Source organism: Aquarana catesbeiana, linkage group LG11 (assembly GCF_042186555.1).
Source record: "Aquarana catesbeiana isolate 2022-GZ linkage group LG11, ASM4218655v1, whole genome shotgun sequence".
Lineage (NCBI taxonomy): Eukaryota > Metazoa > Chordata > Amphibia > Anura > Ranidae > Aquarana > Aquarana catesbeiana.
This window is the reverse complement of record NC_133334.1, coordinates 101,872,148-101,896,846: the sequence shown is the minus strand read 5'-3', so window position 1 is coordinate 101,896,846 and position 24,699 is coordinate 101,872,148. Positions and strand designations below refer to the sequence as shown.

General features: G+C 43.9%; 1 protein-coding gene across 1 annotated transcript in view; it reads left to right on the top strand.

Moving 5' to 3' along the window:
* LOC141111717 (uncharacterized) overlaps positions 1-24,699 on the top strand; it is a 491,097-nt gene that overhangs the window by 195,708 nt on the left and 270,690 nt on the right. The window contains 2 exon segments of the mRNA XM_073603861.1: positions 12,533-13,129; positions 19,867-20,389. Of these exon segments, the coding sequence (XP_073459962.1) occupies positions 12,533-13,129; positions 19,867-20,389 (1,120 nt within the window).

The following is a 24,699-nucleotide window of genomic DNA, read 5'->3' as shown; positions in this document are numbered from 1 at the left end:
TTTAAATAACTCTTTTAATGAACATTTTGTACCACTATGTATAACTTTTAACTGACAGTTCTTACACCTCCCAATCTTTGGTCTTCTGATGGCACTCTTAACTTCATCTCCTCCATTTTAACAACTTCACCAAAACCATACACTGCGGTACATAATTTTTACCATACCAGGCCACCAGCCGTATTTAAAAAAAACAGCTCGGTGACAACACCTTTCCCGCAGTGTAACATCTGTCTTCCAGCCTCGTCTTCCGCTGTAAGAACAGAACACACCAGAGGGGCCCAGAATACTGAAAGCCCCCCACCATTTACCATCACCTCTTTTCATTTTTACCACCATCAGAGACCAAAGATGCCGCCACAGCCCGCAAGGATGACCCCTTAGCCTTAAGGGCACCTCCACACCCGCAATGCCCTCTCAATGCCATCTTGAAGCCCGAGAGCCCAAAGATCAATGCCTACTGCGGTAAGGTGCACCCCATCTCCCCTTAGATACATCCCCACATTAACCTCCAACTCCGTGTGCCTCACCACTAATCCCCCATTATTAACCACAAACTTTCCAATTGCCTTGTTTACTTTAATTCTCGCTTTGTTGATCCTAGGTACCGATCTAGCCATGCGCCATGACGTCCTTGCCACTATGTCAGACCAAACTATGATCATGCCCGGGAAGGCCACCCGAAGTGCCAAAAAATCGCACTTGACGGCCGACACCAGTTCCCTGGTAGATCGGACCCCCAGATCATTCCCTCCTGCATGTATCACTAAAACATCCGGGGGTCTATCGAGTCGAGTGTATCGTTCAAATTCCTGAACCACTCTACCCCACCCCATGCCTGGAAAGCCCAACCAGCGAATACATGCCTCCCTCCTGGAAATCCCCAGTTGCCTGCCTTCTGGTCTGACGTCCCCCCTTTTTGCACCCCAGAAAACATAGGAGTGCCCCAAGATCCAAACGAGGCGTGGTTGACCCCCATCTGCAAAGACATAACACAACAAAAGACAAATTGAAACATGTGAACTTCCCCTACCCCTGTCCTCAAATGCATGTAATCATAAAATATCTATGTATATTTTTTTTTTTTTTTTTTTTATATCGCATCTGATGACAATTGAGGGCGCACATAAGACTGGAACCTCCTGGATTCCCACCTCCCAATCCTCTTGATTGCTGCCTCATCCAACCCACACCTGGCAGCTTCAGTAGCCGCCCCGATACGGAAGGAGTGTGAGGCGAATTGCCTACTATCCAACCCTGCAGCCCCAATGCATTTTCTAAACACTGCAATGAATTGAAACCTAGATAAGAAAGTTCTATCTTCATGCACAAACAACGGCCCTTCCCCGACCGGGCGAATTAGCAGAAATTCCTCAACTACTTGAACCGGGCAAATTCCCGACCCAGGTAACCTGAACAGTTGCACTTTTACCCCTTTTCCGGCTTGGTCTGTTTTTGACCTGCCCAGTTTCAGCAACACCCTATCCCATTTTACTTCCACATCCTGCATCTTCAAACCCCCTGCTACTTGTTTTGCTGGACTCACCAACTCGCCAACCCGAAACGCTCCAAAAAACGCGATAGAAAAAACCGCCTTGAACAAAATCACTTCATAACCCGACTTACATACCCCACCTAACTTATTACACAATACCTGCAATAATGAAAAAGATACCGGCCTCCTCGAATCCTTCTTCGCATGGCTCTTCCTATAACCTTTTAAGGCCTGTTTTACCCAGAAATCCTTGGTAAAATCAGTCAGGCCCTGTAACTTGAATAAAAAGGCCAACCCCGCCAATTTCCGCTCAATTGCGGACACTGAACCACCCCCTTCCATGTGTCGTGACACAAAATACACTACCAACAACCTCAAGTCCTGTTCTCCCAGCCCGGCGTCCGCCAGCCGTGTAAACGTGGCCCATTCCGACCATACTTTTTTATATGCCGCCCATGTCGACCCACTCACCGATTTCCTGATCCATCCTGCGGCGATTCCAATACTGTCTCCCAAAGCCACCCCGGACAAGGAATCCCCTCTGTTTCCGCGGCGGGCGCCAGCTCCCTGAATCTGTCCCACTGGAACCGAGACAAGGAATCAGCCAAAGTATTATCTACGCCCGGGATATGCACAGCATATAGAAAAACATTAATTTGTAAGCACCTCAACACCAGGTGACGCAACAATCGTATTACCGGCGGGGATGATGCCGATAGCCGATTGATGACCTGAACTACCCCCATATTGTCACAATTTAAACGTATTTTCAAGTTCCGCCATCTCTCCCCCCACAATTCTACTGCTAATACCACCGGGAATAATTCCAATAGCACCAGATTCCGAGTAAATCCCGACTCTACCCAAAAATCAGGCCATGCCTCCGCACTCCACTGCCCTTGGAAAAAAGCCCCATAACCCGTAGATCCCGCGGCGTCCGTCACCAAATCCATGTCACAGTTACTTACCGGTCCTTCCATCCACACCGAGCGCCCGTTGTAGCTTTCCAGGAACGTGTGCCACACCTTCAAGTCCTCCCTATGTTCCCTGGTAAGCCTGATAAAGTGAGTCGGAGACTGTATCCCCGCTGTGGCAGCTGACAACCGGCGGCAAAAAACTCTACCCATTGGAATAATGCGACACGCAAAATTCAACTTACCTAAAAGGGATTGTAATTGCCGCAGCTGCACTTTCCTCTGTCCCATCAAATCCCTGACATCCCTTTTTAACCCGTCCACCTTATCCCCTGGCAACCTGCACTCCATGTCTCTGGTATCTATTTCGATGCCCAAAAAACTCAACACTGTCGTCGGGCCCTCTGTTTTATCCGCTGCCAATGGTACCCCAAACTTACCTGCAATGTGTTCCAAGGTTGCCAACAGAATCGCACACCCCTTGGACTCACGAGGCCCCACGCAGAGAAAGTCATCCAGATAATGAATCACAGAATCCATCCCTGACACATCCCTAATCACCCATTCAAGAAATGAGCTAAACAGCTCAAACTTGGCGCAAGATATCGAGCAACCCATTGGCAGGCACTGATCGACGTAAAATTCCCCCTGCCAACAGCAACCCAACAGCCAAAAGCTGTCCGGATGTACTGGAAGCAAACGGAATGCCGCCTCAATGTCTGCTTTTGCCATGAGTGCCCCTTGACCGTAATGTCTCACCCATCCCACCGCTGCATCGAACGATGTGTACGACACTGAACAATCTTCAGGATTGATACCATCATTCACAGATGCCCCTTTTGGAAACGAAAGGTGGTGAATAAGGCGAAACCTGTTTGGTTCCTTTTTAGGCACCACTCCCAACGGTGACACTACTAAATTCTGTAACGGCTTAGTTGCGAAAGGCCCACTCATTCGCCCCAACGCAACCTCCTTGGCCAGTTTTTCCGAAACCACCCCAGGATTCTGCAGTGCAGACCGCAAGTTCTTGGCCATCGGAGGTATAGCTGTCAGAGAACATGGAATTCTGAAACCCACTGAAAAACCCTCCCCCAACTCCCTCGCTGCCTCTCTGTCCGGGTACCTATTTAAAAAAGGCCGCATCCTTACCTCCTTCACTGGCGTTATCCCTCTTCTGAGCAGGTTCCCCTGTCTTCTTTCCTCTTTTGAAGCAGCGTGACAAAGCGTGGTTCCCCCCACATCCTGAGCATTCATGTTTAAAACGACAGGATCCCCCAAACTTGCAGGATCCTTCGTTAAACTGCCAACACACCCCAAATTTTTTCCCGGCCGGGAGTCCAGAGGTAGACGATCCCCCGGCCCCCCCATGAAAAGGCTGGTTTGGTGCCCTGGCGGAAGACATCAAACGCATCCATAAGCTTATATCCTTATGGTCCCACCTAAGAGCCGGCCTCACCGCCCTGCGTTGCCTAAATTGCTCATCGTAGCGAAGCCACGCAGTGCCCCCATACACCCTATGTGCCTCGCCTATGGCATCCATGTAGCAAAACAACGCAGAGCAATGCTCCGGGTTCTTTTCGCCAATTACACTCGCCATAATGGCGAACGCCTGTAACCAATTACTAAAGGTCCTAGGGATCAGACGATACCTTCGCTTCTCCTCATCCTCTTTTTTGGAATCGTCCGGCTTTACCCTATCCAAGTTGAACTTCTCTAACGGTAACAAGGAAAAAATTTCCACATACTCACCTTTTACTATTTTCTCCCGCACTTCTTGTTTTAAGTGCGCTCCCAGCGGGCCTTCATAGCAGACGTACACTTCGCATTTAGCCGCATCCGCTATCCTGACCACATCCTTCCTGACCGCCACTGCAGATTCCCCCGTGGCGGTGTTTTCCGCCACCCCTGCGTCTGAGTCGGCGACAGCCTCACTCCTTGTCCCCGTTGTTCCCCCAACACCCGACTGCTCCACCTGCCCTCCAACCCACGGCGCCACTATCGCTGGCGCCGTCTGGTTGGTTGCAAATCGTTGCACCAAATCCCTTAATCCTCCTAACAATTCCTGCAATGTTCCCCCTGTCCCAGCGGCGACAGGCTGAACGCCCGTCCCCCTTAAGCCAGGCGATCCCCCCGCCACAGCCCCTAGAGCTCCCCCAGGAGCCGTCGTGTCCCCCCCATCACCCCTGTCTAACCAATTACCACCATCAACATTGATAACAGAATCAGTTAAAACATGTGACTCACCAGGCTGACTGGGTCTGCTTCCCATCGCCGCTGCACTGGATCCTCCAGAAGGCGCGATGTCCTGGCGCACGTCCTCATCCGAACCCGACAGCTCTCCTTCCGACCGAACTTCCGTGGCTTGGAGCATCGGCGTGAGTAACCTCCCAGGTGAAGCTTGCCTGGGGGCTGTGGATTCCCATCTTGTGGCTGTTCTCCCCCTTTCCCTGCGACCACCTGCTGTTGTGCACTGCTGTCCCACACTGCTGGCTCCTCTGCTGGCCCCTGGACCTCTCCTTCTGTCTTCCTCTGGCTCTCTTCTGATGCTGGCTGCAGAAGGGCTGCCAGCAGCGTCAGGTAGCTGACCTCCAGCCGTGCCCCTGCTCCTCCCCCGTCGGATCTCCCCCCTAGCAGATGCCTGTGCTGCGGGGGGGACCGCTCTGCTGCTGTCCTGTCTTCTGGGTGGCGATGCTCGGGCGCCATAACGGCCCGAAGCCCCGCCCCCCGCGCTCCGCCGTTGTGGAGGATTCCGCCCGGTCCCCCCAGGGGTGACGGCGGCCACCCGTTTTGCTGGGGGAGCCGACGGGTCCGTACCCGGGCTCCTATTAGGGCGAGCTGTGCTGGATGAGGGGCCTGGTGAAAAACGCTCAGGCGGCCTAGACCGCCTGGCGCGTGGCGTCGCTTCCCCCCCCCGCCGGACCCCCCCGCTTCGTCTAGAATCAATGGAGCTACCTGAGCCTGTAGCCATTCATGTCCTCTCGTGGCCGCCGCCGTCCTCAGCCTTGCTAAGAGCAAATCAATGTCTGCCATGCTGCAAGTGTCTCTCTCCCCCTGTATGCAACTTCCCCTTTGTCTGTCTCCTCACACTGCTCCTGCTTAAACCCCGCCTATTCCTTTTATATCTCCCCACCCCTAAAGTTAACTTCAATCCCCTCCCTCTTACTTCCTTTCCATTTTAACCCTCCGTTGTCTCCTGTTCCACCTTGTCATGCCCAGCCCTTCATTACCATTCCATATTTCCATTACCATTCCGGGCTTCCCTTCAGATTGGAGCTGCAACTGTTGTGGGAAATAACAACCTAGTCTGAGTGCTGAACCAAACAATATCCCATAGGATGACAGACCATGGTTTCCCCTTGGAGTGTACCTAACACTGAATAAGGCAATGGGTAGGCTGTCTGAGGCCAACTCATTCCCGTTTCCTGAGACATTCTTAGGATTCTAGATTTTATTGTGCCATTTAATCTTTCCACCTTCCCACTGCTCTGAGGATGGGTCATCTGGTGTGAAAATCTAGTGTGACCCCTAAAGCTGCCCATATCTCTTTGGTTACTGAGGCTGTGAAAGCTGGCCCCTGATCGCTCTCTATGACCTCTGGGACACCATATCTGCACACTATTTCTGTTTAAAGTCTTTTAGCTGTGGTTTTTGCTGTTGGTGACGGGACGTGGCAGACAGGGTCTCTTGTTTAATTCCATGATTCCTTCAACTTCTGTGGCTACTTTTTTGATCCACACTTATTTTTCTTCTTTGTCAGCTGCCTCCTGTTGCTCCTGTAGAATCATAGTGGTTTGTACAGTCTCTTCAGGGGTGTCTATTGGGTCATCCAGGATGGTTGCATTCACTCTGCTGACCACTTCTCGCGTTCAATCTGCAGCTTGTTTCGCAGCGGTATCTGCCAGGTGATTCAGGTGATTGCCTCGTGCTTCTTGGGAAACCAGCTTGCTGTGCGTCTTTACCTTAAGTATAGCCACTTGTGCTGGGAGGAGTAGGGCATCCATTAAGTCCTTGATAGCTGCACTGTGTTTTACAGGTGTTCCTGCTGCTGTCAGGAACCCTCTGGTTTTCCGGATGATCCCAAAATTTCCTTCTGCCAATTTGCATGCCATAGTTAATGCCTGGAGTTCTGCTTCCTGGGCAGACATGGAGGAGGGTAATGCCTGCATACCTGGAACCATCCACAAAAATTGAGGTATAAGGGGGGAGGTGCTGCGCTAACCAGAAGAAAGCTGTAAATCTCTGTCTGTGGTCAATTAATAAAATGACAAAAAAAATCGCATAATAAATCGCATAAATCGCATAAATAAGTGTTGACACTAAAAAACATTCAAGTCTTAATAATCAGCATCATGTGTATGTGAAAAAAAGTGCATAAAAAATCCTTTTCAATTGGTATATACTAAATGACAAAAAAATCGCATGTTAAATCGCATAAATAAGTGTTGACACTAAAAACATATAAATCTAGATAATCATGTGTTGGTGCACAAAGGGACATAAACACTACTTCATGTGAATAATTCTAAATAAAAATACATAGAATAAATCAGAAATAACCATCAAAAACATATCCTTATAAATGGTGCAAAATGTACAAAGTGCCAGTGCTTAAAGGTGATCTAGATATCGCAAATAAAACAAATCAATCCAACGCAATATGGATAATAAATAATATAAATAAATGTCCCAATAATAGTGATATAAAATATATTGTGCTGGCCTGCGAAACAAATGACCAATGACATGCCAGTAAGTGCAGCAAACTTAAAGTGCCAGTGTAAATGTCATTGAAGGTGCAAAAGCAAGTTCTGGTGTATTCAACAAAACAACAGTGGGGTGTCTGGGATGCAATTCACTCAGTGTCCTCTTCGTGCATAAAACACTAATGTAAGCAGTGGCCCCTTACCTAGCGGTGCTAGGTCAACCGCAGGTAGTGGAGGAGGCTTTTAGAGAAGATTGAGGCATCACCAAGGGTATCTGCACAAGCGGGAACTCATATACATACTGAAGGAGTACAATGTCTGCGTGTAACTTCATCCAGGTGTCCAGAATGAGGGCCAGTGCCCTGGCGAATTGGGAGGGGGAGTTCTGGGCACCTTGTGGCATAACAGTCCCGGTGTAGCTGGCAGGTGAAACAGGCTTGCCTGAATCCTTGTGGAGAAGGTCCATATGATCTGGAGTGGGGTGGGGTGGTGGACGAGGTGGGGTGTCATGTCCATGGTATTGGGCGCTTTCATGTGGACCATGGTTGGGGCTTGGTTGACTGTGGGTGAATTTCTTGGGGCTTCAGTATTCCCTTCTGGAGTGGCCGGGTCTTCCGCAGTTGTAGCAGACACGTGGAGTTGGTACCGGTGGGCACAGATAGGGTGTGTCAAAGGCCATAATGAGAGGAGCTACCCTCTACTGCTCTGTGAGGATTCTGGACCTAATAACTACTAATAACAACGTCTCAAGCTCCAAGGTTGTGGGTTCTCTATACTCAGACGCTTTCGGATTGACTCTTTAAGACCTGAAATAAATTCGGCAGCTAACATGTGTCTATGCGCTCTGTTCAGCACGCTAAAACCCAAATCAGTAAACTTCTTGTACACATATTGGCTTCAGGCGTTTTAGAGTGGAGATGTGAACCATCTCCATACAGAATAATTTTTTTTTTTTTTTCAGAATACAAAACGCTCAGATGTGAATGGGGCCTAAATCAAGCACATAGATTTAAGCAAGGAAAGCACTTCGTCTTTCGTTCTTCTGGCATAACGCCCAGAATACATAAACTTCCTACTTATTTATAATACTGTTAAATATTGAAATTGAACATTTTAAACTCCCCAATTGTTGCTAATACAGCTTAAACACAATTAAAACCATTAGCATAAATATAGCACATTTGCGACATTTACTGTTATTAGAAAAGAAACACCTTTTAGCTTTAATAACGCAAGGGTAAGCAATTACAACTAAATTCAGACTCTGACTGAAATATTCAGAAATATTCAAGACATCCTATACATAAATGATTTATTTAATTAAAATGCTACATTGATTGCTACTATGTTCCATCACCAGGCATGTACTGGCCATGGGGACTACAGGGAGTTTCCCGGTGGGCCGATGGCTCAGTGGGCCGGTTTCAGTGACAGCCTGTCAAAGTAATGGCTTTCTTGGTTCAGCCTCATCTTCACGCAGTGATGTGAGAAAGATGAGAAAAATACAGAGGAGAATAAGTGAAATAATAAAAGAGGTTAGTGAGGACTCCTTAAGGATGTTATGCTACTTATTTTTTTTGCACAATTGGTATAGTTTATATACTGTTTTTGTGCTTGTTTGCACAATTAAAGTGGGCCAGTCTGGATGAATTCCAGGGCCAAATTTTTATCCCAGTCCAGCCCTGTCCATCACTGGAAAAAAGTAGGTGGGTTTCGGTGTGGGCGGTTCAGGGGGTGGTGGCATAGGGCATGTTGCCACAGGGGGAGGTGTCACTTAGAACAGAGGGGTGGTAGACGAAGGGCAGTGTCTACTTCCTGGGTAAGATGCCATTATAGGGAGGTGGCTGACTACTTAGCTTCCTCTTTTCTAGTTTTCTAATTTTCTATACACATATACAATACGACCATTTCAATTATTTTGATTAATTGCATGTTCTGTCCACCCCCTTCTTCATAAATAGTGTTTGCAACTTTAAACCAAGCATCTGCTGCTCGTAGCAACCCATAATCTGACAACAGACCTTATTTACGTTTCAAAAACAGTACGCCATTCATCTATTTGTAGCCTTCTGCCCAAATGCATATCAACCCCACACACTTTTGCCAACTTCTTTCCCTTTTTAAAAGCACCTTCTCCTTCCCGCTCTAACACCAAGTCACAAGCCAAACTGCCCTCTTTGGGCCTCAATAACTTTTGCCCCATCGTTAGAGAGAGAGAGTTAGAGGGAGAGAGATAAAGAGAGATATAAAGGTAGAGAGAGAGAGAGATAAAGGGAGAGAGAGAGAGAGAAAGAAGATAAGGAGTACAGTAGTTAATATTCAATGAACCACAATAAATGTCATTTACATGTTCCAACTCAAAGCCCAAACTTCTCACTCTGTCTTTTTCCCTTTCTTCTAACCCTTCCGGTTGTTCAGGTTGCAAGGGGCACCTCTCGGCTGCGTGTCCTGTTATTCTAGCTTGAGCCTCGGTGATCCCCAATGACTTGCCAACAACAATTTTCACTGGATAATGCACATTTAATCTGAATACCAATAAATGCACAGTATGTGGCAGTAGGGATTTGTAACCAAGAAACTCAGCCCTATATCCTGGCTCTACCACTTTAACCAACCCCCAACCCTCTTCATGTATCCCAAATAACAGACCACAAACACACTTAGGACACGACATTACCACCAACAACAAAAATGTGACCAACAACACAATGTGTGACAACCGTAGAGGAATACAGGATTGCTCAGATCCCACGGGATCCCCACGCCACCGCTTGGCGCATTATTCCTGACGCCCTCTCCTGGTTACGTTACCCGTGCACTTCCTTGCTTTTCCGTACAATTATATTTCCCCCAGGAGAATATTAACCACATCAACTAATTTTCATCCGTGACTATATAAGCAATCCCTCATTCCCAACAGCCACCACAAAACACAAGATCGATCAACAAAACAGAACAGAACAAAACAGGCGGTAGATATAATTGCAGGTTCCTTAATTTATCAACAGACTCAAGACAAGATAAATACCTGTCTTTGAGGGCCGCAGGAAGCCGATACACAGAGGTTGACCAGCCACGGGTATAGGATAAACAGTAGACTAGATATACGAGATATCAAAAGTGTCTTACCGTTTTTAGAGGTGATCAGTCTCCATATCCTGTCTCTCCGTGTTGGCTTGTCCCGGTCCCTTCTGGATCGGCTATCCCTTGGGATCCTAGCCTCGAGCCCCACGTTTTGAGCGCCAAAATGTTTTGGATTCAGGACAAAAGTTCCGATATTATTATATCTACCCCTGATCAGATTGTGGAATACAAAAGCATGCATACTTCAAGTAAGCTCACACTGAGACAGCTTGGTTCAGAGTCAAATTACTTTCTGTTTAATATTTCCGCTTCTCAAGACTTTTGTGTTTAATTCCATTGAAGATTGAGATACGTCAACAAGACTGGCGCATACAAACCACAAATATAAAAATACAAATATGTGACAAAATTTTGGCTTTCAGCTGATGCACATTTGCAGAAGTGAATAATTGTTCCTGTAGCATTCTCTTGCTCCATTGTGTTATGCTGTTAGATTCTGAATCTGAGTTTATATATGTTAGGTACATAAAGCAGGTGTTGGAATAGACAGTTCACCATGATCACATCCATTACAGGCTCAACACCACATGTGGGCATTACCCAGGGCAATCTGCATTTACATGCGGCATGCCTAGGAACATTTACTCCTCCAGACTGACATTCACCCATAAAGGCTTTCTGATATTTACATAACTGCTCCCAAGAGCTAACCCACTTCTTTCATCAGGACTGAAGGCTCTTGGGAAGAGTACTGAGGCAGGCTACTGTGATGTTTCCAGTAAGTGAGGTACCACATCCTGCTAGCTCCTCCCTTTAGTCATGATTTGTTTTCATTGCATAGAGAAGCACAGAGACTCAGGTCTAAGGTTGGGTTTACATATATGTGAATTGGATGTGGTTCTCAATAGAGCCAGTTCACACAGGTCTGGGGCGGCCGTGGTCCTGATTGCAAAAGGGTCCTGTGCGTGTTTGGGGCCATTTCAAGTGTCAATTCAGGCAAAAATTCAGACCTGAATCACACCTGGACCGGTGAACAGAAATGTACTGAACCCCAGGCACAAACCCGCAGCCGCCTATATGTGAACCTTGCCTAAGATAATGTATGCTATAAAAAATGGAAAGGTTTTATTTAAACATTTACCTTTTCCTTTATACTGTGTTTTCAAAAGAACAAATGCAATCATTTAGGAATTGGATGAAAAGATTAGTGTACCAGCACAATTTTAGTAGTTAAATTAGGCTCAGTGCACACTTGCTTAAAAAATGCTCCTAGCATTTCTTGCGACTCGAACAAGCCAGGAAAGTACAAATACCCCCCAAATGACCCCTTTTTTTGAAAGTAGACATTCCAAGGTATTTAGTAAGAGGCATGGTGAGGTTTTTGATGTTGTCATTTTTTCCCACAATTCTTTGCAAAATTAAGATTTTTTTTCCCACAAAATTGTCATTGTAATAGGTTATTTCTCTCACATGCAATGTATATACCACAAATGATGCCCCAAAATACATTCTGCTACTCCTCCTGAGTATTATGATACCACATGTGTGAGACTTTTCCACAGCCTAGCCACATAGAGAGGCCCAACATGCAGAGAGCACCATCATGTGTTTTAGGAGCATAAATTACACATCTAACTTGTTGGTTACATATTACACTTTTGAAGGCCCTGGAGCACCAGGAAATGACACGTGACACTGACGTGGCACCGATGACAGATGGCACTAATACGTGGCACTGATGGCACGTGACACTGATGTGCCACTGATGACAGATGGCATTAATACGTGGCACTGATGACACATGACACTGATGACAGATGCCACTAATATGTGGCACTGATGACAGATGGCAATAATACGTGGCACTGATGACAGACGGCACTAATACGTGGAACTGTTGACATGTGACACTGATGACAGATGGTACTGATATGTGGCACTGATGACACATAACACTGATGACAGATGGCACGTAACACTGACAGGTGGCACTGATGACAGATGGCACTGATATGTGGCACTGATGACACGTGACACTGATAACAGATGGCATGTGGCACTGGGGACAGGTGGCACTGGGGGGGCAGGTGGCACTGGAGACAGGTGGCATTAGGGTCAGATGGCACCGATAGGTGGCACTGGGGACAGATTGCACTGACAGGTGGCACTGGGGACAGGTGGCATTGGGGACAGGTGGCACTGATAGGTGGCACTGGGGACAGTTGGCACTGGGGACAGATGGCACTGTGGGCAATGTGCTGTGTGATTTTTTTTTTTTACTCACGCTGCAGAAGGAAGCTCTCCCTGTTATTACATAAATATGATTTGTGTTTCAGACTGTTATGTGAACTGCACATGGTCAGAATGGTTTGATGTCAGTTACCCAAAATATGAACGAAATGGAGGGGATTATGAGACTTATGAGAAGATCAGAAATGCTGGTTTGGACATATGTGAGAAGCCAGAGGCTATTTCCTGCAGACAAGACAGATTCCCTGATATTCCACTGGAAGAGCTGGGGCAGAAAGTGACCTGTGATGTCTCCACAGGCCTTGTGTGTAACAACAAAGACCAGGCTGGATCCATGCCACCAGTCTGCTACAATTATCAGATCAGAGTCTACTGCTGTGTACCTGAGTTACCTGAGTGGTGTAAAGCAACCCCCCAGCCACCCACTACAACTCAAACAACAACAACTACACCACCTACAACTACTACAACAACTATACCACCTACTACAACAACTACACCACCTACAACTACATCCCCACCTACAACAACTACACCGCCTACAACTACTACAACAACTACACCACCTACAACTACTACATCGCCTACAACTACAGTTACTTCAACTGAAAGTACAACATCCACATCTACTCTATCGAGCACCACAGTGACCCCAACAACTGTTCCTACTTCTCCAACAACAAGTAAGTTCAGAATTGCAGCCTTTTCAGGATTTCTGAAAAAAGTGAAATGTGGCTCAGACAGCATGGAAGTTTTTATTAGAGGTTTCTGTACAAAGTATTTTTGTGCGTATGTATTGCAAATAGGAAATTTAAGGAAACATTTAATAAAATGTTTCAGTTACTGCAAAGTATGCTTTCTCCTTGCAGTGATCACTGCATAGACTTTCAGGCAGGAAAAACAACAGTATGTTTATTGGATCTACACTTTCACAAGAGAAAGGACCAGTGGGGAAGTGCTGGAACTCTTGTACTCCGTGTTTTCCTCCTGGCATCATGTACTGGTCAAAGTACCAATGGTACTGCTTATTGCTGACTTGTATGTAGATGGTATGTAGAGACAATAGGAAGCCATACTGCTTCTTGAAATGAACCAAGAAGACTGCTTATGGCAGAAAAGGGGGGGGGGGGGTGTCAGTCACAGAGGTCTTAAGCTGGCCATGCACCAGTATAGAATTTTGGTTTAAATCCTTTTTTCTTTTTTAAATGTTTGTTACGTTTTTTAAACGGTAGTCCTTTCCTCCCCCGCTTTTCTTTTCCCTGACCTGCCCCTTTCATTCTTTAATTTTCAGTTCTATTAATCATAGGGGCTCAGCACCACATGTGGGCATTACTGAGGGCAATCTGCATTTACATGCGGCCTAAATGCAATGGAGGAACACTCCTCCAGACTGACATTCACCCATAAAGGCTTTCTGATATTTACATAACTGCTCCCAAGAGCCAACACACTTCTTTCATCAGGACTGAAGGCTCTTGGGAAGAGTACTGAGGCAGGCTACTATGATGTTTCCAGTAAGCTAGGTACCACATCCTGCTAGCCCCTCCCTTTAGTCATGATCTGTTTTAATTGCATAGAGAAGCACAGAGACTCAGGTCTAAGGTTGGGTTCACATATATGTGAATTGGATGTGGGTTTCTCCAGCATTCCAATTTGCATGACAGGCGAGTGTGACCGGTTCTCAATGGAAAAAGAGATTGATTGCAGTGCCCCGGGTGGCAATCAAAACACCGTAGATAAAATGTGCAACATCCTAGTAGTAATACATTGAAAAATAGAAAGAAATGGACTTTGAAGGCACGTATAAAATATTATAACAATTTTTAATAATTCACATATAGACTACATATACAATGCACATTGGTTAGAACACATAAAGTAGAAAATACAACAAAAAAGGAACCATTGAACAAACCCAAGAGATTAGGTGCCACTTGTATGCTTCATGTGGGGCTTGTATTACTGAACACCAATAAGACCTCCACTAGGGTAGGGCGTCCACTAATAGGTTGTTCATGGTCCTTATGGATTAAAATTTTCTCAACATGTTTCGCGATTTAGTATTATCGCTTCTTCAGGAGCTCTGTATCATTACTTAAATAGATAAGTTTACAATTAGAAATCAAATATTCAAAACATGAACAGTGTATCAATGCTTGATCATATACGCATATAGTGTGAACTCACCAAACTTGGTGTTTAGATACAAACAAACCAACAAACTGTGAACCAACATTGAACCTCTCCAAATGGATGGGAGAGGGCGACCATAAAGAATGGACAATGACCCCCTATACTGAACAGGGCCTCAAAATGCAGATAGCTGTGGTATGGGGGTGCATCAGGTAACTAAAAATTATATATAAGAAAAATATATGCGTATTGGGCTGGACATGCTTGTACATTGTTTTTAACGGGGCAAAACTACAAAAGAGGCACGCCATTACTCACATTGATGCTGCGAAAGAATAAATATATATATATATATTCACAGCTGCCTATGGGCACTAATGTGGGCCGTCCGTAGCGACTTTATTATCTGTAAAAAAAAAAAATATATATATATATATATATACATATATATATATATATATATATATATATATATTGGCCATGATTGTAGTTTATAGATAGTATCCCTATAGCTGGAAAAATTCAATTATATAAATTTATGTCAGGATTTACCATATTTTATTTGATTTGATTTAACTGGCTTGAAAGTACTGTATTAAAAGACATGTAGGCATAGGTATAGTTCCTAATTCATGAATTAAATGCGTGGTACTAAAATTACTACAATTACTACATCACAGATAATCCATATTTAAGGTACTTCTGGTACACAGTCAAATAGGCAAAAGTGCATCTCATGTCCATATGTACGATACAGCCAGCAGTACAAAGGAAGCAGTCCACTGAATAGCATATCCAGATAAGACGGATTCAATCAATACAAATTTAAGAGGGGCCAAACAGACACAAGAACAAAAATAAATAAATGAAAAGTGTCCATCCGGCACCTGTGGGCATAGTAACTGTCCACACATAATGCAAGGATGGACAACAGCCAAGATTGATTTTGGGGGAGTCCTAATATATGTTGTTGCAGCAATATGCCTTAGAAAGAGAAAAGACAAGGTACCTGAATAGAGCACTGTTCACTGTTTGCTGGTGATAAGCCTTAGCGAGGAGATTCTGGGCTCCTCCGTCCCTCAGAACACCTGGGGAACGGAGGTCCCACCTCGCTCTTATATGCACCCCGTCCGAGTGAGGTCAGCACACGCCCGACGTCAACTCGGACCGGCCGCTAGTCACCACGCATGCGCCAAGGGTTACGCGCGCACCAAATGGCAAAATAGTCCGGAGTCCGCCCCATGGATCAATGCGTGGACATAGTTGGAGATGCCACATGTAGCGTCTCCAACGGTTGCCGTGAGAGACGTATAGCCCCTATTCCCTTCCCCTAGCAGGGGAGGAGGGAATATACGGGGCACAAGATTCGCGGCCTGGGCGGCCGCATACCACACTGCACCTGGCGCCGCTTGATGGGAGCTGCCATCCGGTGGTCATTTGGGTCAATGCAGCAGTGCTCCTATATACAGCAGGGGAGAAAAGAAAACACTACATTATAAATGATAATCTGCATGAAAGACATGCTGTAGAAATACACATAGCTGTTGAGAATTCTTGGTTGCAATATGAATTATTATTACAAAATGCAGGTATACGCCTTCCTTCTAAATAAAATAATTAGATATGATATAGAGACGTACAAAGTACAGCCTAAAATCTGTTAGTTTGTCAATCCCTAAACAATAATTGAAATATGGTCGATATGATACCAATATCAGTGCCAAACAGGATGATCAATAGCACATCCTAGTGTCCCAAATTGTAGGGCCACTGATTGGTATGTTTCAAAGGCATATTGGCGCCTCACCAGGAATCAGCCCAATGGATGACTTTCATGTCAAAAGGTTTAAAGAGAACCCCTATTTGGGAGATCCTGGAGGACAACCGGGAATCAATCACCTCGTTGGTTTAGTCACCTCCAGTCTCTCAATCCAATAGGTCTCCTTTTGAAGGATACGCTTATCCCAGTTGCCACCACATGGGTCCTGGGGTACTACCTCCAGCACAATAAATTGAATCATGGTAGTATCAAATCTATGATACAGACCCAGGTGGCGACTTACTGGGGTAAGCATTTTGGCCGACTGGGAATAGCAAATGTGATCATAGAAGCGCTTCTTCAAGGGGCGAATCGCCTTTCCGGCGTAAAATGCCCCACATCTACATTTCATTAAATAGATTACTCCAGGTGTGTTACAGGTGGCATAACACCGTGTACTGAATCTTTCCCCATTGGTCAGACAGAGACTGGTACCTGTCTGTATCCATGGACAATAAGTGCATTGTCCACATGGATGTGTTCCCTTTGGGAGAGTGTTTTTACGACAATTAGGTCTATAGTGGTTTGCAGTTAATTTATCGCCTATAGAGGGGCTTTTTTGGAAGACTATTTCTGGGGTATTCCTTACATACTGCTGAAGTTTCAGATCCTCACTTAGTAGGTGCCAATGTTTGGCCATACATATACGGAGTTGTTGATGCTGGGCTGAATACTTGGTGATGAATTTTGTAGTTTGTTGATCAGGGTTCGGTTTGATTTTTGAATAAAGTAGAGATGTTCTGTCCCTATTAAGGGCTTTGTTGTAAGCCTTTCGCAGAAGACTCTTACTATAAATGCGTTCCCGTAAACGTGTACGCAACTCCACTGCCTGCATTTTAAATTGTGTATCATGCGTACAATTCCGTCTTAAACTGATATATTGTGCATATGGTATGCTATGGACCAATGATATAGAGTGTCCACTTTCTGCATGCAGCAGGGTGTTGCCCGCGGTACTTTTACGGTATAATTTGGTGGCTAGATTATTTGAGACATCTCTGTATATCATTAAATCCTAAAAGGATATATTGTCCTTGTTCCACTCAAATGTGAATTTGAGGTTGTAGCTATTTATATTGAGTTGCTCAATGAATTTTTCCAATGATGTGACTGTCCCTGTCCATATCATAAGTATATCGTCGATATACCTGAACCAGCATGATGCTTGGTACAGGTATTGACTCATACTTTCATCAGAAAAAATCTCGGTACAGATTGGCGTATGCCGGTGCACAACAAGTGCCCATAGCAACGCCCTGTACCTGGAGGTAGTGGGAGCCAAGAAATGATAAAAAATTATGTTTCAAAATATACAACAGAAGTTTCAGAACAAAGGAATGGAGCTGCCATTGCCGATGATCTTGTTCCATTAATATTTTTTTACAGTTTATATCTCCAATTCATGCAGTATGCTGGAATATAGAGCCTCAACATCTATTGTGACTAAAAAAGCGTCCGGAGGGATTGTTAGTCCATCCAGTCGCTTCAAAAGGTCAGAAGTGTCTTGTACATAGGACGGAAGTCCAATGACATGTGGCATAAGAAAAAAATCAACAAATCTTCTCACATTCTCTGTGATGTAGCCTATTCCTGACACTATGGGTCAGCCCAGAGGTATGTTTCTATTTTTGTGTATTTTTGTGCATTTTGGGAATAGCGTAAAAAATTGCTTCCCTTGGAAAAGGTATATTTAGAAATTCATATGTTTGCTTATCAATCAGGGCATCTGTGAAGGCCGTATAAATTATCTGCATTTTGAGACCCTGTTCAGTATAGGGGGTCATTGTCTGTTCTTTGTGGTCACCCTCTCCCATCCATCTGGAGAGGTTTGATGTTGGTCAATGTGATCTAAACACCAAGTTTGGTGAGTTTACACTATATGCGTATATGATCAAGCATTGAAACACTGTTCATGTTTTGAATATTTGTTTTCTAATTGTAAACTTATCTCTTTAATCAATGATACAGAGCTCCTGAAGAAGCGATAATTCTAAATCGCGAAACATGTTGAGAAAATTTTAATCCATAAGGACCATTAACAACCTATTAGTGGACACCCTACCCTAGTGGAGGTCTTATTGGTGTTCAGTAGTAAAAGCCCCACAGGAAGCATACAAGTGGCACCTAACCTCTTGGGTTTGATCAATGGTTCCTTTTTGTTGTATTTTCTACTTTGTATTCTAGTCAATGTGCATTGTATATGTAGTCTATATGTGAATTATTAAAAATTGTTATAATATCTTATACGTGCCTTCAAAGCCCATTTCTTTCTATTTTTCGATTCATCGGTTCTCAATGGAGCCAGTTCACACAGGTCTGGGGCAGCCGTGGTCCAAATTGCAGAAGGGTCCTGCGCGTGTTTTAAGTACAAATTTAGGACCTGAATCACATTTCAACTGGTGAACAGACACGCACTGGACCCCAGGCACGAACCCTCGGCCTCCTATATGTGAACCTGGCCTAAGATAAAGTATGCTATAAAAATTGGAAAGGTTTTATTTAAACATTTACCTTTTCCTTTATACTGTGTTTTCAAAAGAACAAATGCGATAATTTAGGAATTGGATGAAAAGATTAGTGTACCATCACAATTTTAGTAGTTAAATTGTGCACCTTTTAGGCTCCGTGCACACTTTCTTAAAAAATGCTCCTAGCAGCAGCTTTTGAGTAGTTTTTTTCTGCTTCTATAAGCAAATAGTGTTATCCTATGTGTCCATGCACACTATTTTAGTCTAGAAGTGATTTTGAAGTTTCAGGGTTTTTTTTTTTAATAATCAAAATTTTATTATTTCATTTATATATACATCATTTATACAACTTTCAGTTTTGATGGGAAAAAATATATATATTTTTTTGTATTTGTGGCAGTGATTTGCCAAGAGAAACAAAGCTGAAAGCTCCTAACAGCTGCTAAAAGCTGCCACAAAAAGGTATTATGAGCATTTTTACATCCAGCATTTTTCTGTCATTTATTTTTAATTATAGTGTGCATGGAGCCTTATGGAAATTCTTTATTTCATCAAATAGAAAAAAGAGGTACTATATACTGTATAAACTACATATCATTGTTTGTATGAGGAGTCAACACAGAAAAAAGAAGGCATGAATAACAGTAATACATCTTAAAACAGAATCACTAAACATAGTTCTAGTATTCCTGTGACTATACTTGTCTGTGGTGATCAAATTGTGGCAGAGTTGGTGTGGATAATGCTATTAACCATTTCTCCTTTTTGTATGATTTTATGGTGTGTGGAAAGACTGGAAGAAATGTAAATGAAATGATATGGGACCTACTGAGTATTTTAGGGACAAACGAGTCACAGAGTTAATAAAAAAACAAATGACCTGTCTCCTCACTAAAAATCATATATGACCTAGGCCAGTTTATGCAGAAGTTACATGATCTACAATGTTCAGTAATGTACGGACACAACTGTTATTACATAAATATGATTTGTGTTTCAGACTGTTATGTGAACTGCACATGGTCAGAATGGTTTGATGTCAGTTACCCAAAATATGAACCAAATGGAGGAGATTATGAGACTTATGAGAACATCAGAAATGCTGGTTTTGACATATGTGAGAAGCCAGAGGCTATTTCCTGCAGACAAGACAGATTCCCTGGTATTCCACTGGAAGAGCTGGGGCAGAAAGTGACCTGTGATGTCTCCACAGGCCTTGTGTGTAACAACAAAGACCAGGCTGGATCCATGCCACCAGTGTGCTACAATTATCAGATCAGAGTCTACTGCTGTGTACCTGAGTTACCTGAGTGGTGTAAATCAACCCCCAAGCCACCCACTACAACTCGAACAACAACAACTACACCACCTACAACTACTACAACAACTACACCACCTACTACAACAACTACACCACCTACAACTACATCACCACCGACAACTACTGCAACAACTACACCACCTACAACTACTACAACAACGCCTACAACTACAATTACTACAACTGAAAGTACAACGTCCACATCTTCTCTATCGAGCACCACAGTGACCCCAACAACTGTTCCTACTTCTCCAACAACAGGTAAGTTCAGAATTGCAGCCTTTTCAGGATTTCTAAAAAAAGTGAAATGTGGCTCAGACAGCATGGAAGTTTTTATTCGTGATTTCTGTACAAAGTATTTTTGTGCGTATGTATTGCAAATAGGAAATTTGAGGAAACATTTAATAAAATGTTTCAGTTACTGCAAAGTATGCTTTCTCCTTGCAGTGATCACTGTATAGACTTTCAGGCAGGAAAAATAACAGTATGTTTATTGTATCTACACTTTCACAAGAGAAAGGACCAGTGGGGAAGTGCTGGAGCTCTTGTACTCCGTGTTTTCCATCTGGCATCATGTACTGGTCAAAGTACCAATGGTACTGCTTATTGCTGACTTGTATGTAGATGGTATGTAGAGACAATAGGAAGCCATACTGCTTCTTGAAATGAACCAAGAAGGCTACTTATGGCAGAAAAGGGGGGGGGGGGGTGTCAATCACAAAGGTCTTAAGCAGGCCATGCTCCAGTATAGAATTTTGGTTTAAATCCTTTTTTTTTTTTTAAATGTTTGTTACATTTTCTAATTTTCTAAACGGTAATCCTTTCCTCCCCAGCTTTTCTTTTCCCTTACCTGCCCCTTTCATTCTTTAATTTTCAGTTCTATTAATCATAGAGGCTCAGCACCACATGTGGGCATTACTGAGGGCAATCTGCATTTACATGTGGCCTAAATGCAATGGAGGAACACTCCTCCAGACTGACATTCACCCATAAAGGCTTTCTGATATTTACATAACTGCTTCCAAGAGCCAACACACTTCTTTCATCAGGACTAAAGGCTCTTGGGAAGAGTACTGAGGCAGGCTACTATGATGTTTCCAGTAAGCTAGGTACCACATCCTGCTAGCCCCTCCCTTTAGTAATGATCTGTTTTAATTGCATAGAGAAGCACAGAGACTCAGGTCTAAGGTTGGGTTCACACATATATGTGAATTGGATGTGGGTTTCCCCAGCATTCCAATTTGCATGACAGGTGAGTGTGACCGGTTCTCAATGGAAAAAGAGATTGATTGCAGTGCCCCGGGGTGGCAATCAAAACACCGTAGATAAAATGTGCCACATTGTCAGAGAACTCACACAGCAAGCACCCACCTCCGTGCAGCAGCTGCCAATCCTCGTTCTGCTAATGCTAATGTGCATGCACGGAACCATAGCCAGAGACAAATGAGATCCAGGGTGGGCATGCACAATGGCACCTCAATGTGAACGCGCACACGGGCTAACGCGCTCCTGCGAGTGCCAAAGCGCTAATGTGCGTATGTGCATGTGCCAATGTGCTAAGGTGCTAATGCGCATGCGTGAATCCTGGCACACAGCACCCTATATAAAAAGAGAGTCTGCCTAGCATCAGTGCTGGATTGTCTTAAGCTTGTTCCTGTGTTCCTGTTGTGACTCTACCTGATTGACATTGTTTCTGAAAACCCGGCTATGTAATGATCATTCTCTTGGATCTCCCCTGCCTGCTGAACCTGCCTCTACCTGCAAAAGTGACCTTAGCTTGAACTTATGACTACGGCTCTGCCTCCTGATTCAGTACCCTGCTGCCCGTCTGTTGCCAACCCCTGCCTGTTCCTGACTACGGTTTTGTCTTCTGACTTGGTACCCCGCTGCCAGCCTGTTGCCGACTCCTGCCTGTTCCTGATTCTGCAGTTGATCCTGATCTGGCTTCAGCTGTACTAGTTTGGTGATCAGTTTCCACATCTCCTCAGCAGAGGTTCCTATATCTCCAAGTTCCAGTCTCCTGCCTGCAGGCACCTGCACCCTTTCGTTGCCCTCGCACTCCCTGTACCCACCACCAGGGGTGCTTGGACCGGAACCGTGCAAGAGGCCACCCTCATCATTTCGGGCTCCGCTGTAAGGTACGTGACACACATCCTAGTAGTAATAAATTGAAAAATAGAAAGAAATGGACTTTGAAGGCACGTATAAAATATTATAACAACTTTTAATAATTCACATATAGACTACATATGCAATGCACATTGACTAGAACACATAAAGTAGAAAATACAACAAAAAAAGGAACCATTGAACAAACCCAAGAGATTAGGTGCCACTTGTATGCTTCATGTGGGGCTTGTATTACTGAACACCTATAAGACCTCCACTAGGGTAGGGCGTCCACTAATAGGTTGTTCATGGTCCTTATGGATTAAAATTTTCTCAACATGTTTCACGATTTAGAATTATTGCTTCTTCAGGAGCTCTGTATCATTACTTAAAGAGATAAGTTTACAATTAGAAAACAAATATTAAAAACATGAACAGTGTATCAATGCTTGGTCATATACGCATATAGTGTGAACTCACCAAACTTGGTGTTTAGATACAAACAAACCAGCAAACTACGAACCAACATTGAACCTCTCCAGATGGATGGGAGAGGGCGACCATAAAGAACGGACAATGACCCCCTATACCGAACAGGGCCTCAAAATGCAGATAGCTGTGGTATGGGGGTGCATCAGGTAAATAAAAAATATGTATAAGAAAAATATATACGTATTGGGCTGGACATGCTTGTACATTGTTTTTAAAGGGGCAAAACTACAAAAGAGGCACGCCGATACTCACATTGCTGCTGCGAAAGAATATATATATATATATATGTGTGTATCCACAGCTGCCTATGGGCACTAATGTGGGCCGTCCGTAGCGACTGTATTATTTTAAAAAAATATATATATATATTTATTGGCCATGATTGTAGTTTATAGATAGTATCCCTATAGCTGGAAAAATTCAATTATATAAATTCATGTCAGGATTTACCATATTTTATTTGATTTGATTTGATTTAACTGGCTTGAAAGTACTGTATTAAAAGACATGTAGGCATAGGTATAGTTCCTAATTCATGAATTAAATGCGCGGTACTAAAATTACTACAATTACTACATCACAGATAATCCATATTTAAGGTGCTTCTGGTACACAGTCAAATAGGCAAAAGTGCATCTCATGTCCATATGTATGATACAGCCAGTAGTACAAAGGAAGCAGTCCACTGAATTGCATGTCCAGACAGGACGGATTCAATCAATACAAATTTAAGAGGGGCCAAACAGACACAAGAACAAAAATAAATAAATGAAAAGTGTCCATCCGGCACCTGTGGGCGTAGTAACTGTCCACGCTTAATGCAAGGATGGACAACAGCCAAGACTGATTTTGGGGGAGTCCTAATATATGTTGTTGCAGCAATATGCCTCAGAAAGAGAAAAGACAAGGTACCTGAATAGAGCACTGTCCACTGTTTGCTGGTGATAAGCCTTAGCGAGGAGATCCTGGGCTCCTCCGTCCCTCAGAACACCTGGGGATCGGAGGTCCCACCTCGCTCTTATATGCAACCCGTCCGAGTGAGGTCAGCACACGCCCGATGTCAACTCGGACCGGCCGCTAGTCACCACGCATGCGCCAAGGGGTATGCGCGCACCAAATGGCAAAATAGTCCGGAGTCCGCCCCATGGATCAATGCGTGGACATAGCTGGAGATGCCACATGTAGCGTCTCCAACGGTTGCCATGAGTGACGCATAGCCCCTATTCCATGTGAGTGACAACAAGTAGTTTTTTATGTCATCTAAAATTTGGCTGATATCTGCGCAATGATGTTTCTTCACAATTTTATCTTCTATATGGGGGAAGACCAGTAGAAGCTGAGGAAACTACTCTTCTATGCCGGCGGCTGATTACAGACAAGCCGCTCCACCGCTGACACAGACTCACTAAGTCTGGACTTATCACAGGAGGAGGTATCATTCCAATACAATTTGGTGGATTAATTACTATGATTTGACTTTGATTACAAAATTATATGCCTCATATAGTAGAAATTTTCATTAGCACTCACAGGCTGAAGGTTTCGGGAGTGTATAATTAGAAAAAGGCTCGAAACACAGTATCTCCTGAACATATCTTTTATATGTGTCTATGCAACTGTTAAGGTGTAGTATTTAAACACAAGCTACTATTTAACAAAAAGTTTCACACAATGTTTCACTTACTTTAGAAGTACAAAATAGGCACTAGAGGCAGTATATTAACCAATAGATAACACAAGCGCATCACTTTATTCATTTTATTTTATAACAAACTGTGGGGTGTCACTAATTGATTGCAGCTGTATTACCTTTTAATATATTGCTTCATTATTGTATTTTTTCACTATTTTTACAAAAAATCTTTTTAGTCCACTTCAGCGCTTTAGAAATTTTATAATTTATATTCAGAA